General features: G+C 42.6%; 1 protein-coding gene and 1 non-coding gene across 2 annotated transcripts in view; both read left to right on the forward strand.

Moving 5' to 3' along the window:
* SNX5 (sorting nexin 5) overlaps nt 1–14274 on the forward strand; it is a 28566-nt gene that overhangs the window by 264 nt on the left and 14028 nt on the right. The window contains exons 2-4 of the mRNA XM_053573635.1: nt 115–196; nt 12104–12208; nt 13114–13224. Of these exons, the coding sequence (XP_053429610.1) occupies nt 146–196; nt 12104–12208; nt 13114–13224 (267 nt within the window). The 5' untranslated portion in view covers nt 115–145. The remainder of the gene's footprint in view (nt 1–114; nt 197–12103; nt 12209–13113; nt 13225–14274) is intronic.
* LOC128574387 (small nucleolar RNA SNORD17) lies at nt 6459–6698 on the forward strand. Its single transcript, XR_008376755.1, has one exon. It is a non-coding gene; the product is annotated as a small nucleolar RNA SNORD17 (small nucleolar RNA).

Consider the following 14274-nt stretch of genomic DNA (forward strand, 5'->3'; position numbering starts at 1 on the left):
GAGTCCCGAGGCCTCCTGCCGCCGTTGGGCAGGGAGGCCAGCGGAGGCGGGGCTGCGGCCGCCCCTGAGAGGCGCCCCGGCGGCGGCGGCCCAGCCTCTTCTTTCCTCGCACAGCCAGGCGGCTCCTGCTCGAGTCCGCGTCGTCATGGCCGCGGTTCCCGAGTTGCTGCAGCAGCAGGAGGAAGATCGCAACAAGGTGAGGTCCGTCCTCCCCGCTTTAGGGAGGCCCAGCCGAGTTCCTGGATCCCTTCCCCCTTCCTTCTGCCTTCTTTCTCCTGCTCTCTCCCGGGGCCCTGGCTGCTCGTGCAGTGCGGGAAGCACCCGCGAGACGGAGACCCCCGAGCATCCTCCCTGCTTCGTCCCTCGGAAAGGCTGTCTCAAGCAGCCCCTGCAGACCCTTCTGTTTTACCGAGAAGGGAACCAGAGACCTTGTACTTAGAAGCCCCCGCCCGCCCCGGTGTCCAGCACTGAGCGGATGCTCAACCAGTCTTAGGCTAATCCCTGGAGGAACCAGAATGTGTTCTCATATTAAGTGTTACTAAATTGGTAGGTGAATGTGAAATCTGCTTAGCATTCAATATACGACAGAGTTTGGTTTCTTGCCTCCAAAATTGCCTGCTCCTGCCCCCCCCCTTGGAGAAAGCAGTCTTTTTGGCTCAAACAAGTGGGGAAATTCCATCAAGTCAGCTGTTTGAAGCATTTTTCTTACAACTTCATAAACGCTAAACGCGGCTTTGTGGGAGTCGTGTAATTTTTAGTAGGTGCTCAAATACTTGCTTGGTTTTTATTTTTAAGTCTTTTCTAGTTATGTAACTTATCCCCAGGCCGCACATATCTTGAGGTCTAAAATATTAATTAGTACAATAAATTGTGGTTACCATAGTCGATTAAAGATTCAAAGATCAGTCTCCACTCTTTCATTGGTCTTTTAAATTTAAGTCCTGTTTTCAAATGATAACAGGTCGTGAGCCGCACCCTTTGTGCAGAATCGTCAACGTGAAAGTAGTTTGTCCAACAGAAAAATGAAAAAAAAATTTTAAGAATACAAGGCTGTTTAAAATTTAAGTAATCTTAAAAACTTAGATCTCTTTGGAATCCAAAGCAACCATCATAAACGTTTTCATCTAGTCAGTAAATACCAAAGTGGCTGGATTGTTTCAACAAGAATATCGTTGTGTGTTGTTGGGTGAAATAGAGCTTTGTAGGTAGGAGGATCTTGGTTAGGGTGTCTCTTTAAAAGTTGAAAGGAATTGTTTTTTTACTAAAACTGAAGGGGGAAATTGAGACTACTATTATTCAGGTAGTTTTTTCCTTAAAGTGTAGATACTGCATAGGAATTTTGATAGGAATTTTTTTTCTGATTTTTTTTTTTTGGTAGATAGCTTCCTTCTAGCTTTCTTAATCCAGAATCAACTACATAAAAAGGACTTGATTACCTTAACTCAACTCCTTATTTATTAGTATATTGCAACTGGTTGTTTAAATGGCAGCTGAATTGTCCTGATTCTTTGGCTAAATTGGAGTCAGCTTATGAAGAAGGACATGTAAAACAAAGTCAATTATTACCCTAATAGGTGACTTCATTTTATCTCCTCCTGTTCTTATACTGTGCTGTGGCAGATCAGGTCTCTGGTTAACCAAAAGAGTTGGGTTAAGTATGAAATAAGAGATGGCCAAGTTTGGCTGTAACCAGTTTCATTACTTAACTGAGACAATCTTCATTTTTACTTAAAATGTAAAGTTTAGGCTGGGCAAGGTGGCTCATGCCTGTAATCCTAGCACTCTGGGAGGCTGAGGTGGGTGGATTGCCTGAGCTCACTAGTTCTAGACTAGCCTGAGCCAGTGAGACCCCACCTCTAAAAATAGCTGGACACCGCGGCAGCGCTTGTAGTCCCAGCTACTCCGGAGGCTAAGACAAGAGAATCCCTTGAACCCAAGAGTTTGAAGTTGCTGTGAGCTAAGATACTACGTCACTCTACCAAGAGTGACAAAAAGTAAAGTTTAAATGTTCTGATTATTTGTTTTGTTTTTAGGAATTCCCATGAGGATAGGGTTAAGACCCAAAAAGGTAGGAAAGATAATTGATCAAGATGTTCAATGCGAATGCAATACTCATTTTGGCTAATACAGCAAAACTGAAGTGGGAGAGAGCTATTGTCTGATAGGGAGTAGGACACTTTGATTTATAACATCAGTTAGCTGAAGGTGTTGGAGTTTCTCAGAAAGCAGGGTTGCATGATTAGTTTGGCTCTTAACTTGTCCTCTACTAATGGGAAATACAGTATTTTGGTCTTCAGATTTAGAAAACTTGGGTTTTATCAAGTCTAGCACCTGAAAACCAGAATTAACTAGAGCACCATTAGGTCCCACCTTCATGGCATCTAAGAAACTGCCCCATCTCCCACATTGAGTTCTCAGATGTCTGAGGCTTTTAGCAGCCGGGAGAAATTATTAGAGATTATGCAAAAAGAGCCATGCTCTGAAAATAAGTTAACCCTCACCCCCAGCCATCTTTCACTTTTTAGGTTCTCTAGGCCTTCTCTGCCAAAAGTCATTAGGTAAGTGGGTTCCAAGTTTAGGTGCCCACTCACAAATATACTGTGTACCCTGGAGAGTCTTTAAGGTTAAGTCATGTTCCCTTTAGTCTGGCAAACCTGGTAAATTGAGGACAACAGCGCTGTTTGTAGGTGTTGGAGACCTAAATGCCTCCTGACCCTTATTCTGAAAAGCTTTAAGTTTCTTGGCTTTAAAGGTAAGTTAAGGAAAAAGAAAAGCCCTGCAAGGAGGTTGAAACCTGTTCTTAGGCTTCTCATCACTTGTAAGGGCTAGGTGATAATCCTTCCCAGCCGAGTGCTATTTTTAACTAGGGGTTTTCTTTCCTTGACAATAAGTCTGGCCTGAGCTTTTACTAGTTGCCTGGACTTTGGTGGATGGTGTCTGTCTTATGTACCCCATCATTAATGTTTGTAGAGTAAATCCTGCTTCTTTGGCTTGTAAGTAAAAGGCTGTGGTGGCATTTTAAAGAAAATTTAATCAACAGGGGAATTTTTTAATTTAATCACTTCACATCAGCTAGGAATGGAAGAGTGTCCTGCAGATTATTAGTATAGGAACAATTCTGAGCTTTGACCAAAACTGCAGCAAGTCCAGATATACCAAATGTTGTGAACTGAAGGTTTATGCTACACTCATGACTTTTTTTTTTTTCTTTTTTAAATTGAGGAAGTATAACTTAGCAAAGCTGCCCACGCCTGGGTTTTGGATCAGTAACTTGCACATAGTGTCTTAAGGTCCCCATTTGTGAATACTACTTTTGAGGTCATGACCTGCACACATTTTTTGGCAGTAGGTAGCAGAAAGATATAAATTCTCATTTGGGTTGGGACCTAGTAATTGACTAGCTATCTAATGTAGAGCTGTAGTTTAAAACAGGGTTTCTCAAGGTCAGCAGCATTCCTGGTCTCTTCTGGGTGGTAACAATCTCTCCTTTTGGAGAAGTCAGAAATAATCTGCAGACATTGTCAGAACTCTGTGGGGGGGGAGGGTGATAGACAAAACGGCTTCTCTCTGAAAATCACTGGTTTCAACTAACTTTCTAAAATGGTGTGATATTGGGGGGAGGTCAGGCCTGTGATATTGTGCCACTTGCAAGTTTTGGGGGGTCTTCTGTGATCAATAAATTCTTACCTAAGGAAGTAAACATGCTCCATGAAACAAACAGTGACTGTATTGCACTGATACTGAGGAACCTTATGAAGAGGTGGTAAAAGGGGATTTCTTCAGGCAGTTCTGGGCACTTAGGCTTTTAAAGGGGCAGCTGTGTATTTACTGCTTGTTGGTGAATGCCAGCTTTGGACATTGGAAACCTGAGCTGCTTGTGCTACAGTGCTTGTAAAGCATGGTGGGCTAAAATTGAAGTTCACTAAGAGACATTCTACAGAGGGGACTTGATGTATTAGTAAAAATCTTCATGTTTTTATTTTCAGGGACTTGTTTCTTAAGCAAATTAGGTGAGAACAGTTCTGTAGGTTAGGACCTTGAATTTCTTAAATGGCCAGTGGTCAAAGAAGTATGTAGTGTAGCTAGTATTCAGGAAAACAGTGTAACTTTTAATGATCCCAATTTATTTTTTTTTTAAATTTATTTATTTTAGAGATGGGGTCTTGCTGTGTTGACCAGGCTCATTTTGAACTCCTGGGCTTTATCCTGCCTCAACCTCCTAAAATGTTTGGGATTATAAAAATAAGCCATCTTACCTGGGCTGATATATCTCTCCTAGAAGAGGGACATGGAAAATCTGTTTCATACCTCATGGACAAACCATAAAAAGGGAAGAAAGTGTTGCAGTGTGAGGGACAGAAGGATGGGACTAAACTTCTGTTTAGAAATTGGGTCCTTAGCTTGACTCTTTTTTCCCCTTTTACATTGGCAGTCATGTGGTCTGCAGAGAAGAAGGTAATTTTCTCAAAATAGCTGTTTATTTCAACCTATGGTGTGTAGTTTCTGCCTGAAAAGTTCAGTTTCTCAAGGGCATACTTGTAAGCATTCTAGGCAGGATAAATGGGGAAGAGTGCAAATACAGAGGGCTCTCATTTTAGAGGTTTCATTTGATCTTTAAAGAAGAACACTACAAAGCTGAGACATTGAGCTGATGGATACTAGGTAACTGGTGGATGATTAATGACTGAAAATTTTTGTTTAAAAAGGGACAAGGTCAAGGTGTTCTATTGATCAAGCTGACCTCCAGTGGTCCTCCCACCTCAGCCTCTGGAGTAGCTGGGATTACAGGTGCATGTCACCACTACTTGTCTAAAAGAATCATAATCCTGTTGTATCTCCTCAAACAGCCAACTCTTGAATAGCCCCATTTAATCGAGCTCTATATTTCAGCATTCTAAGAATCTCCTCAGAAACAGCATGCTTTGTAGAAACCATTCTCTGAAAGTAGAATGAGTAGTATGGAAACCCACACTTACACTGCTACTTTGGTTTTTCATAAACAAGTTTTTTTTTGTTTTGTTTTGTTTTTGAGACAGAGCCTCAAGCTGTTGCCCTGGGTAGAGTGCTGTGGCATCACAGCTCACAGCAACCTCCAACTGTTGGGCTCAAGCAATTCTTCTGCCTCTGCCTCCCAAGTAGCTGGGACTACAAGTACCTACCACAACACCCGGTTATTTTTTTTTTTGTTTGCAGCTGTCATTGTTGTTTGGCAGGCCCAGGCTGGATTTGAACCCACCAGCTCAGGTGTATGTGGCTGGCGCCTTAGCCGCTTGAGCCACAGACGCTGAGCCTATAAACAAGTTTTTAACTTAAAAACATTTGGGGGCTTAAAGAATTTTTTTGCAGTTTTAACAAGTATTCAGCCTCCCAAGTGCTCATCTGAATGATTTGGGACACTTACTGTACTGAAGACTCAAAACAAATGTCCAACCATGTTAAACAGGCAACCATCCCTCCATCTCATGCTAACATTCGTGTCTCAATATTTATTGTAAATCGTTTTTTTTTTGGAGATAGGGCCTCAAGCTGTCACCCTGGGTAGAGTGCTGTGGCATCACAGCTCACAGCATCCTCCAACTCTTGGGCTCAAGCGATTCTCCTGCCTCCACCTTCCAAGTAGGTGAGACTACAGGCGCCCACCCCAACACCCGGCTATTTTTTGGTTGCAGCCGTGTTATTTGGCGGGCCCGGGCTGGATTCAGACCCGCCAGCTCCCGTGTATGTGGCCGGCACCTTAGCCGCTTGAGCCACAGGTACCGAGCCTAAATCATCTTTCTTGATGATGAAAGTAAATTAATTCTCAAACCTATTTAATCTTTCATCTTAGATTGAGCATAAAGTGAGGCCAGGAAGGTTAAGCAGAAAATAAATAAATAATTTTTTTTTTCTTTTGGAGAGTCTCTGTTGCCCACACTAGAGTGCTGTGCTGTCAGGGTAGCTCACAGCAACCTCAAACTCCTGGGCTCAAGCAATTCCTCCCGAGTAGCTGGGACTACGGTAGCCTACCACAACATCTGGCTGTTTTAGAAACGAAGTCTTGCTCTGGCTCAGGCTGGTCTTGAACTTGTAAACTCAGGCGATCCACCTCCCTCGGCCTCCCAGAGTGCTAGGATTACAGGTGTGAGCCACCGTGCCCAGCTTCTCTTTCTTTTTTTATTTGAGACAGGGTTTTGCTCTGTCTCGGTGGCTAAAATGCAGTGGTACCATCATAGCTCATTGCATCCTCAAACTCCTGATTGTAAGCTAGCTTTCCGCCTTAGTTTGCTTTCTAGCTGGACTGCTGGCGTCTGCCACCACACCTAAAAATTTTTCTCTATTTTTTTTGTGGAGATGGGGGTCTTGCTCTTGTTCAAGTTGGATTTCTTGACATGAATTAGTCATTTGAGGCAGTAGTAATTCAACTTAATCTCTTTCTGGTTCCATGTTGGGATTCCACCAGTGCATTGGCTGCCAGCCTTGTGAAATGATGATTCAGTTTATCCATTCGCTGAGTGTGCTGCACTGACCTCCTTCCAGGTCTCAGTTCCTGTTCTAGGAACTGGGGCTATGTAGCCTCCAATTGTCCTGTGATCTGCAGTGTTCTACTGCAGTCTGTTTGCTTGGGTGTTGGTAGACTATCGGTAAGGATGGTTGGTGTCAGCAGGGATGGGTCCCTCCGGGTCCCATCTCACAAAGATGAGTGGTGAAAATCTGATCACTTGCTGCAGTCCTTTGTCTGCCATTTTATTAATCTTATGCTTGAGTAACTGAACTGTTAAAGCTTTTTATAGTTATTATCTTTGAGGCCTTTGAGAAGTTATAGGCTCTATTGTACTTGAGAACTGAGATAAGATATTGCAGACTTGGATGAAAGGGAGAATCAGTGGAGGAGGAATGCAAATACCTGTAAAAGTGGAGTTCATTTATTGCTTACAGTTAATTCAGCTGTTTTTCATGGACCAGTGCCACAGGGAAAAGCTGGGATTGAATGCAGACACGGGTTGGGTTATCATTGGGATGGAAGAAATGGTAACAATTTCAAGTACCAATACTTGGAACCTTAAAAATGGGGTTTGGAGAACAGTGCAGTGTTAGAATTTTCTAGAGCACTTTTTTCTGTGAGTTCCAAGTAGTACATGAAAATATGTTTCATGTGGATCCTTAATGTTTGTAGAAATTCATGCAAATCTAGACTGTTGGTGGAACTTTTGGGCTTTATTTCCTTACGGGTGAGTATTGAACACAGAAGTCAAGATGTGAATATCTTGCCAGCTGAAATGCCCTGTTTTTGCTTCCTATAATCAAAATGAAAATCTGATTGAGGAGACAGGTTTCTTGGCTCCCTGCCATGAACACATCATTCATGGACAATTTGTCATATTGGTCTTCACTTGAACAGTAAGATGAAATAAGAAAGCAAAAGTCCTTAGAGGGGAGAAGAGTAGCAATTTGGAGGAAGACACATTGATGGAGCTTGCCCTGTGAGGTTGGGAGTGAGAAACCAGCCCAGGCAATACATCAAGACCCCTTCTCTTAAGAAAATATATATTAGTAGTATTTTTCAATCCATATTAGTTTCTTTGTGATATTTAAATAAATGTGGAGACATAGGAGCTAGCATTTTATATTGAAGAGGGCATTAGGTGTCAAGTGAGTCATAAGTGAGATTTGCACAGAAGTGAGTTCGAGCAGACCGGTCATCTGCAATTCAAAGCTCTACAGGCTTGGCCTGCCGCTAGTGCCACCCATGCCTGAGGTGCCCCAGCTGGGAAGCTGATTAGCAGGTGAGGAAGTGCACAGGGATCCCCTACACAGGTTTTCTCCTTCCTGGGAAGTGCCTTAGTTCTTTTGCCAAAAGCATTCAGATTTAGTAAAACAGTTTAAAATGTGCTTTCTAAATGAAGCCATGCCTGTTTACCTCTTATTTCTTCTTACTGTGAGAGTAATTGTAATCTTTATTGGCAGGATTGACCTGGTAGGAAAGTATATTGGAAGCTGAAACTCCATCTAAAACTTACACTGTGTGATGCAGTGATTTCTGGGAAATCTACAAAAGTTGATTTTAAAGCTTAAATCCATTCTATGGCTCAACTCCAGTTCAAACTTACTGAACAACAGGGCTAACCTGTGCTTCAAGGGGTGAAATGCAAAGAGTGCCTCCCTTATGTTCTAGAGCCTGGTGGTTTTATTTAGCAATTACTGTGGTGTTGGGACTGTGGAGTGTTGGTTTTGTTGACCAAGCATAAGAAGAAATGCTGAACTTTTAATCATGCTTCATTCTTCTGGAGTGAGGATACAAATGCTGACTTAGGAGCTCTAAGCATTTCACAACTTCTTACTCCTAGATGAGATGATGGCTGCTTCATCATCTGGAGGGGTTACATACTATGGTATGAGCAACATAGGTTGAGGACTGTCGAATGCTTAGAGGATTTTGCCAGAATTCTCTCTTAGACAATTATTTAATGCCCAAATACAGACAGTTGCATGTTACTTGCTTACTTGGTGGTGGATTTTTATTTGAATCCCTTCCTAAGGTGAAATGTGCAGGCAGAAATGGCTGCTGGAGAAGGCTGAATGCTTGATACCCTACTATGTAGTCCTTTAAGACCTAATTGTTTTCCTTTATTCTTTTGTGACTGTATTAACTCATACAAAAGAAAGATTGCTACGCTGACCAGAATGGAAGGCAGACACAGCCCTGGGGTGTTGCCTCTGTGTGATTGGGAGTGAGGGAAAAGAGACTAAATGGGGGGGAGGTAATTTCTCAGTGGAATGAAAAGTTGCTACAGCAGCTGGTAATATCCATTGTAGTTTTAACTGTGGCACTTAAGTGAACCCTGTTTATTTGATTACCTCAGGCTTGAGGCCCCACCCCACCCCCGGGATTGTCAGCATATTGAGTTGAGAAGTGCTAGAAAACAAGGTTTGTGACTTATTTCAGAAATAGAATCTAAGGAATTGTAGGTTTGTTTTTTTTTTTGAGAGAATCTCGCTCAGTTGCCCTAGGTAGAGTGCTGTGGCATCATAGCTCAAAGCAACCTCAAACCTTTGGGCTCAGGCAATCCTCTTGCCGCAGCCTCCGAAGTAGCTGGGACTAAACACGCCCACCACAGCGCCTGGCTATTTTTAGAGACAGAGTCTTGCTCTTGCTCAGGCTGGTCTGTAACTCCTGAGCATGCAGACTGCCCTCAGCCTCCCAGAGTGCTAGGATTACAGGTGTGAGCCACTGCGCCCAGCATATTGTAATTTTTAAGCTCTGGGAACATACATACCTTAGACTCATACTATGAGTTGCCCTATTTTTTAACAGTGTCCCTTGTCATGTTGTAACACCTGGTCCTCTTTATTCCTGTACTTGGACTTGCCTGGCTCAGATAAGCAAAAGATTGGTAGAGTGGTCAGTGTTTCTCAGCAGTCATATTTCACTTGGTATCTTGAGATATGGCAACTTGTCAGAAGGAAGGAAGCTTTTATCAAGAAATGTGCTAGAGCTATAGTTACAGTTAAAACATCCCTGACCTTGAAGTTTATCTTTGTTTGCAGAGATCTCATAAATGAACATATGAAAATTAACCTGGCTGGGCGTGGTATCCGAGCACTTGGGAGGCCAAGGCCAAGGCGGGTGGATTGCCTGAGCTCACAGGTTTGAGATCAGCCTGAGCCAAAGTGAGACCCTGTCTCTAAAAAGAGCCAGGTGTTGTGGCAGGCGCCTATAGTCCCAGCTACTCAGGAGGCGAAGGCAAGAGAATAGATTGAGCCCAAGAGTTTGAGGTTGTTGTGAGCTGTGACATTAGGGCTCCCTACAGAGTGTGACAAAGGGAGACTCTGTCTCAAAAAAGGAAAATTAACCTACAAAGCAAATATTTCATAGGCGTCATCAAATATTCATTTGGAAGAGAAGTACTTGGCTTAGATTGAGATGTCAGGACTGTTGTTAAGTTTAACAAGATTATACCTAATAGCTGATGTTAAATTAAGTTCTGGTGATAATTCGAATCTTACTTCTTTGAGAAAAGCCACTGTTTTCAGACTATTTTTGGTTCTCACAATTAAAAATTACTTTTTGGTAACAGTGCTTAAGGAAAAAGGGAAGTACTCAATTAACTTGTAAGTTATGCATTTTTTTTTTTTTTTTTTTTGTAGAGACAGAGTCTTACTTCATGGCCCTTGGTAGAGTGCCGTGGCATCACACAGCTCACAGAAACCTCCAGCTCCTGGGCTTAAGCGATTCTCTTGCCTCAGCCTCCCGAGTAGCTGGGACTACAGGCGCCCGCCACAGCACCCGGCTATTTTTTGGTTGCAGTTTGGCCGGGGCTGGGTTTGAACCCGCCGCCCTCGACATGTGGGGCCGGCGCCCTACTCACTGAGCCACAGGCGCCGCCCAAGTTATGCATTTTTAATTTACTCTTTTCATAGCTGACAGGACCGGTTTTCAAGTTTTAGAGGTTAAATTCAACACCTTTGTGGGGGAGGCAGTCTTACTCAGTTGACCTGGGGTTGAGTGTCATGGTGTCATAACTCACAGCAACTTCAAACTCTTGGGCTCAAGTGATTCTTTTGCCTCAGCCTCCCACGTAGCTGGGACTACAGATACCCACCACAATGCCTGTATTTTTTTTTTTTTTCCATAGGGGTCTTGTTCTTGATCAGACCCATCTTGAACCCCTGAGCTCAAGCAATCCACCTGCCCCAGCCTCCCAGAGTGCTGGGATTATAGGCATGAGCTACTGGGCATGCCTGAATCAACACTTCTTAGTCTTAAACTTTATTTTGAAAAAGAGAATTCAAAGGGAAATTAAAAAATTTTTTTTAGAGACAGCGTTTCAGTTTGTGGCTTTAGGGTAGAGTGCAGTGTAGCTCACTGTAACCTCATCTTTTGGCCTCAAACATTTTTCCTACTTCCACCTTCCAAAGTGCAGCAGTTACAGGTCTGAGTAATTGTGCTCAGCCAAGAAATTGAGAGGGAAATACCTCATCCTCTTAACTTCAGTCTTCACTTGAACTTTTCCCTGTATTAAGTAATCTAGAGTTTTATGATTTTAGCACAAGCTACAATAAGAGCTGGGGAAACACAGGCTTCCTTCAGCTTTAAGATTGACCACCAACTTGTCTGCTTTAAGAACTAAGGAACTTCCTTTGTTTTAAATACAGCGGGGGGGAAAACCATTTTAACCACTTTTCCCTAAGATCCTCGTTCCCATTAGTGCTTCCACTGTGTTCTTTTGATAATCTTAAAAAGTTTCTTTCGTTTTCTTTTCTTTTCTTTCCTTTTTTTTTTTTTTTTTTTGGACTGGCAAAAATGGAGCTGGGCTATGGGCTGGTGCCCGTTTTGGTGTGTGGGAGGAAGTGAAGCTTCATCTGTACTTTCATCCCCTCCCCATTGCTTATATCACTGCCTGAGCTCTGCCTCCTGTCAGATCCCGCTCCTCCCAGCCCAGTCCATGGGAAATTGTGTTCCATGAACCCGCTCCTTGGTCAGAAAGGTTGAGGACCGCTGGAGATGGATATTCTTTCCCTCTGAATTTCCTTACAAATTCAGTTCATCTTTTTTCTTGCAGTTAATGTCGTTCTCGGGTGGTGTTCACACTTGTCACTCATGTGCAACCACAGTGGGATTAAGGCTATGGTTAGTTTTTGTAATGTGCTCATCTCATTTAGATTTCTTAGCTTTTTGAAGGAATCCTTGGATGTAAATGGGTCCATTCTAATTTCTCTACCCAGTATTCTACATTGTGTGGTCTGGTTGATGCCTTTTGATTGTTCCTTGCGCTTTAGCATTTATGTTAGAAGTACAAGGTTTTATTCTATCGTTCGACCCTTTTTAGTGTACTAGTGTACTGCTATCAAGTACCTGGAGAAATCTCTTTTTCATGTAGACATAAAATATACAATGTACATGACATTAGATTCTGACAGTTGCTTTATTCAGATTACTTTGGATACACCTGTGCATTTGAAGAGTAGTTTTCCCCTGAGTTTCTAATAAACTTAAGAGATGTCTCAAATGACTTTATTTTAACTGATCTATAAACTCCTTTTCAGTAATTGCCTTCCATTTTTGGAAGGATGACTTTTAGGGCCAAGTGAATTTCAGATTACTAATGCTCAGAATATATTTCAGCTGAGATCTGTATCTGTGGACCTGAATGTTGATCCCTCGCTTCAGATTGACATACCTGATGCACTCAGCGAGAGAGATAAGGTTAAGTTTACAGTGCACACCAAGGTAAGTGACAGAATGACTTCGTAATACCACAAGCAGTGCTAGGTTATCCTGTTATTACAGTGGGGGTGAGAAGAGATTGCCTGAACTGGAATGGTTGCTGTTTATTTGTAACGTAGCACTGTTGCTAACTGGGAAACCTCCCATCAGGTAAGTGCTTTAGCATCGCACTGTGGTAGAGCCCTAGGCCTGTAGGGTAGCAGATCTTAGTGTAGCTTGGGCTCCATTTCATGGGGAAGTATGATGCAGCAGGTGGACCCATCTATACACGGCTCAAATTTTCCACCTTGGTTTTTAATTTGCATTTGAGGGAGATCTGTGTGTTTGCAATTTTTCCATATTTACTAAGCTGGGAAGACCACAGTTTCTTCCTTATTGCCTCAGTGGCGTGGTTAGCACACCTGCCTCAGTTATCCAGGAGGCATTGTGAAGACTGCCCACATGCTTCTCGGCCTGAGTTTGACCTCATCAGAGTGGGTGAGATGAGCATTCACTGAAATAAAAGGGGAGGTGAGAACAATTTCCAGAGCAGGAGTAAACTATAGCTAAGATTTTTTTTTTGAACAGTAATAGATATATATTTTTGGTCATATTGGAATGAGTTCAGACTTACACAAAAATAGAATGTTTTAACTTTCTGAAACTTTTTCTAGTAGATTCTTGCCTCTTTAGATGTTTGTTGCAAGCTTCAGAAAGGTGAAATTTTATGAAAAGAGTTCCTTAGGGATTCAGTTGAATCTTAGCTGTGAATGTGGTGGTGGGGGAAGATCATGGATTATTGCTTTGTTCTTTACTGGATGTTTCTGTGATGTTGTATAATGTAGAATATTCCCATTCGGCCCAGGAAACCCAGACCACTTTATCTGAAAGTAGGGTTACAAGTTAGTTTCTCCCTTCTTTCTTTACAGACCACACTACCCACATTTCAGAGGCCAGAGTTTTCTGTTACAAGGCAACATGAAGACTTTGTGTGGCTACATGACACTCTCATCGAAACAACAGACTATGCTGGACTTATTGTGAGCACACTTTAGACAATCAGATAATCTAGTTTCTTTTACCTTGCTGTTCATTTGTTTAAAGAGACTTTTACAAAACTACTTATATAAAAGATAGTGAAAGTCTAATTTTACCTGCCTAAGTGGTATGTAACTTGATTACTGATAAAGTCTAAAACAATGTGAAGAGAATATTATAACTTTAAGTTTTATCTACCTTTAGGTTTGGCTTTTTTCCCCCTCTGGCATTTTTTTCTCAGTATGAAAAGAGCTGATTTCCGGGCGGCGCCTGTGCTCAGTGAGCAGGGCGCCCGCCCCATATACCGAGGGTGGCGGGTTCTAACCCAGCCCCGGCCAAACTGCAACAACAACAAAAAAAATAGCCAGGCGTTGTGGTGGGCACCTGTAGTCCCAGCTACTCTGGAGGCTGAGGCAGGAGAATCGCCTAAGCCCAGGAGTTGGAGGTTGCTGTGAGCTATGTGACGCCACGGCACTACCGAGGGCAATAAAGTGAAACTCTGTCTCTACAAAAAAAAAAAAAAGAAAGAAAGAAAAGAGCTGATTTCCTGTGAAGTGAGGAAGTCAGTATTAGTGGTAGTATGCAGTGAGTTTTCTTAAAAGTGCTCAAGGAGGGGCTGCGCCTATGGCTCAGTCGGTAGGGTGCCGGCCCCATATACCGAGGATGGCGGGTTCAAACCTGGCCCCGGCCAAACTGCAACCAAAAAATAGCCGGGCGTTGTGGCGGGCGCCTGTAGTCCCAGCTACTCGGGAGGCTGAGGCAAGAGAATCGCTTAAGCCCAGGAGTTGGAGGTTGCTGTGAGCTGTGTGAGGCCACGGCACTCTACTGAGGGCCATAAAGTGAGACTCTGTCTCTACAAAAAAAAAAAAAAAGTGCTCAAGGAGTAAATTAGGCAGTTTACAGTTGATTCTTGGCTTCAGAAACTGAGACTTGTCTGATTTTTAAAGGTGATTTAAGTCATCTTGTCCTACCAGGCATCCTAAAGAATCTGCCCAAATGGTGATTTTTTTTTTTTTTTTTTTTTTTTTTTTTTAATTCAGAGTCTCACTATG

This window comes from Nycticebus coucang, chromosome 21 (assembly GCF_027406575.1).
Source record: "Nycticebus coucang isolate mNycCou1 chromosome 21, mNycCou1.pri, whole genome shotgun sequence".
NCBI classification, from domain to species: domain Eukaryota; kingdom Metazoa; phylum Chordata; class Mammalia; order Primates; family Lorisidae; genus Nycticebus; species Nycticebus coucang.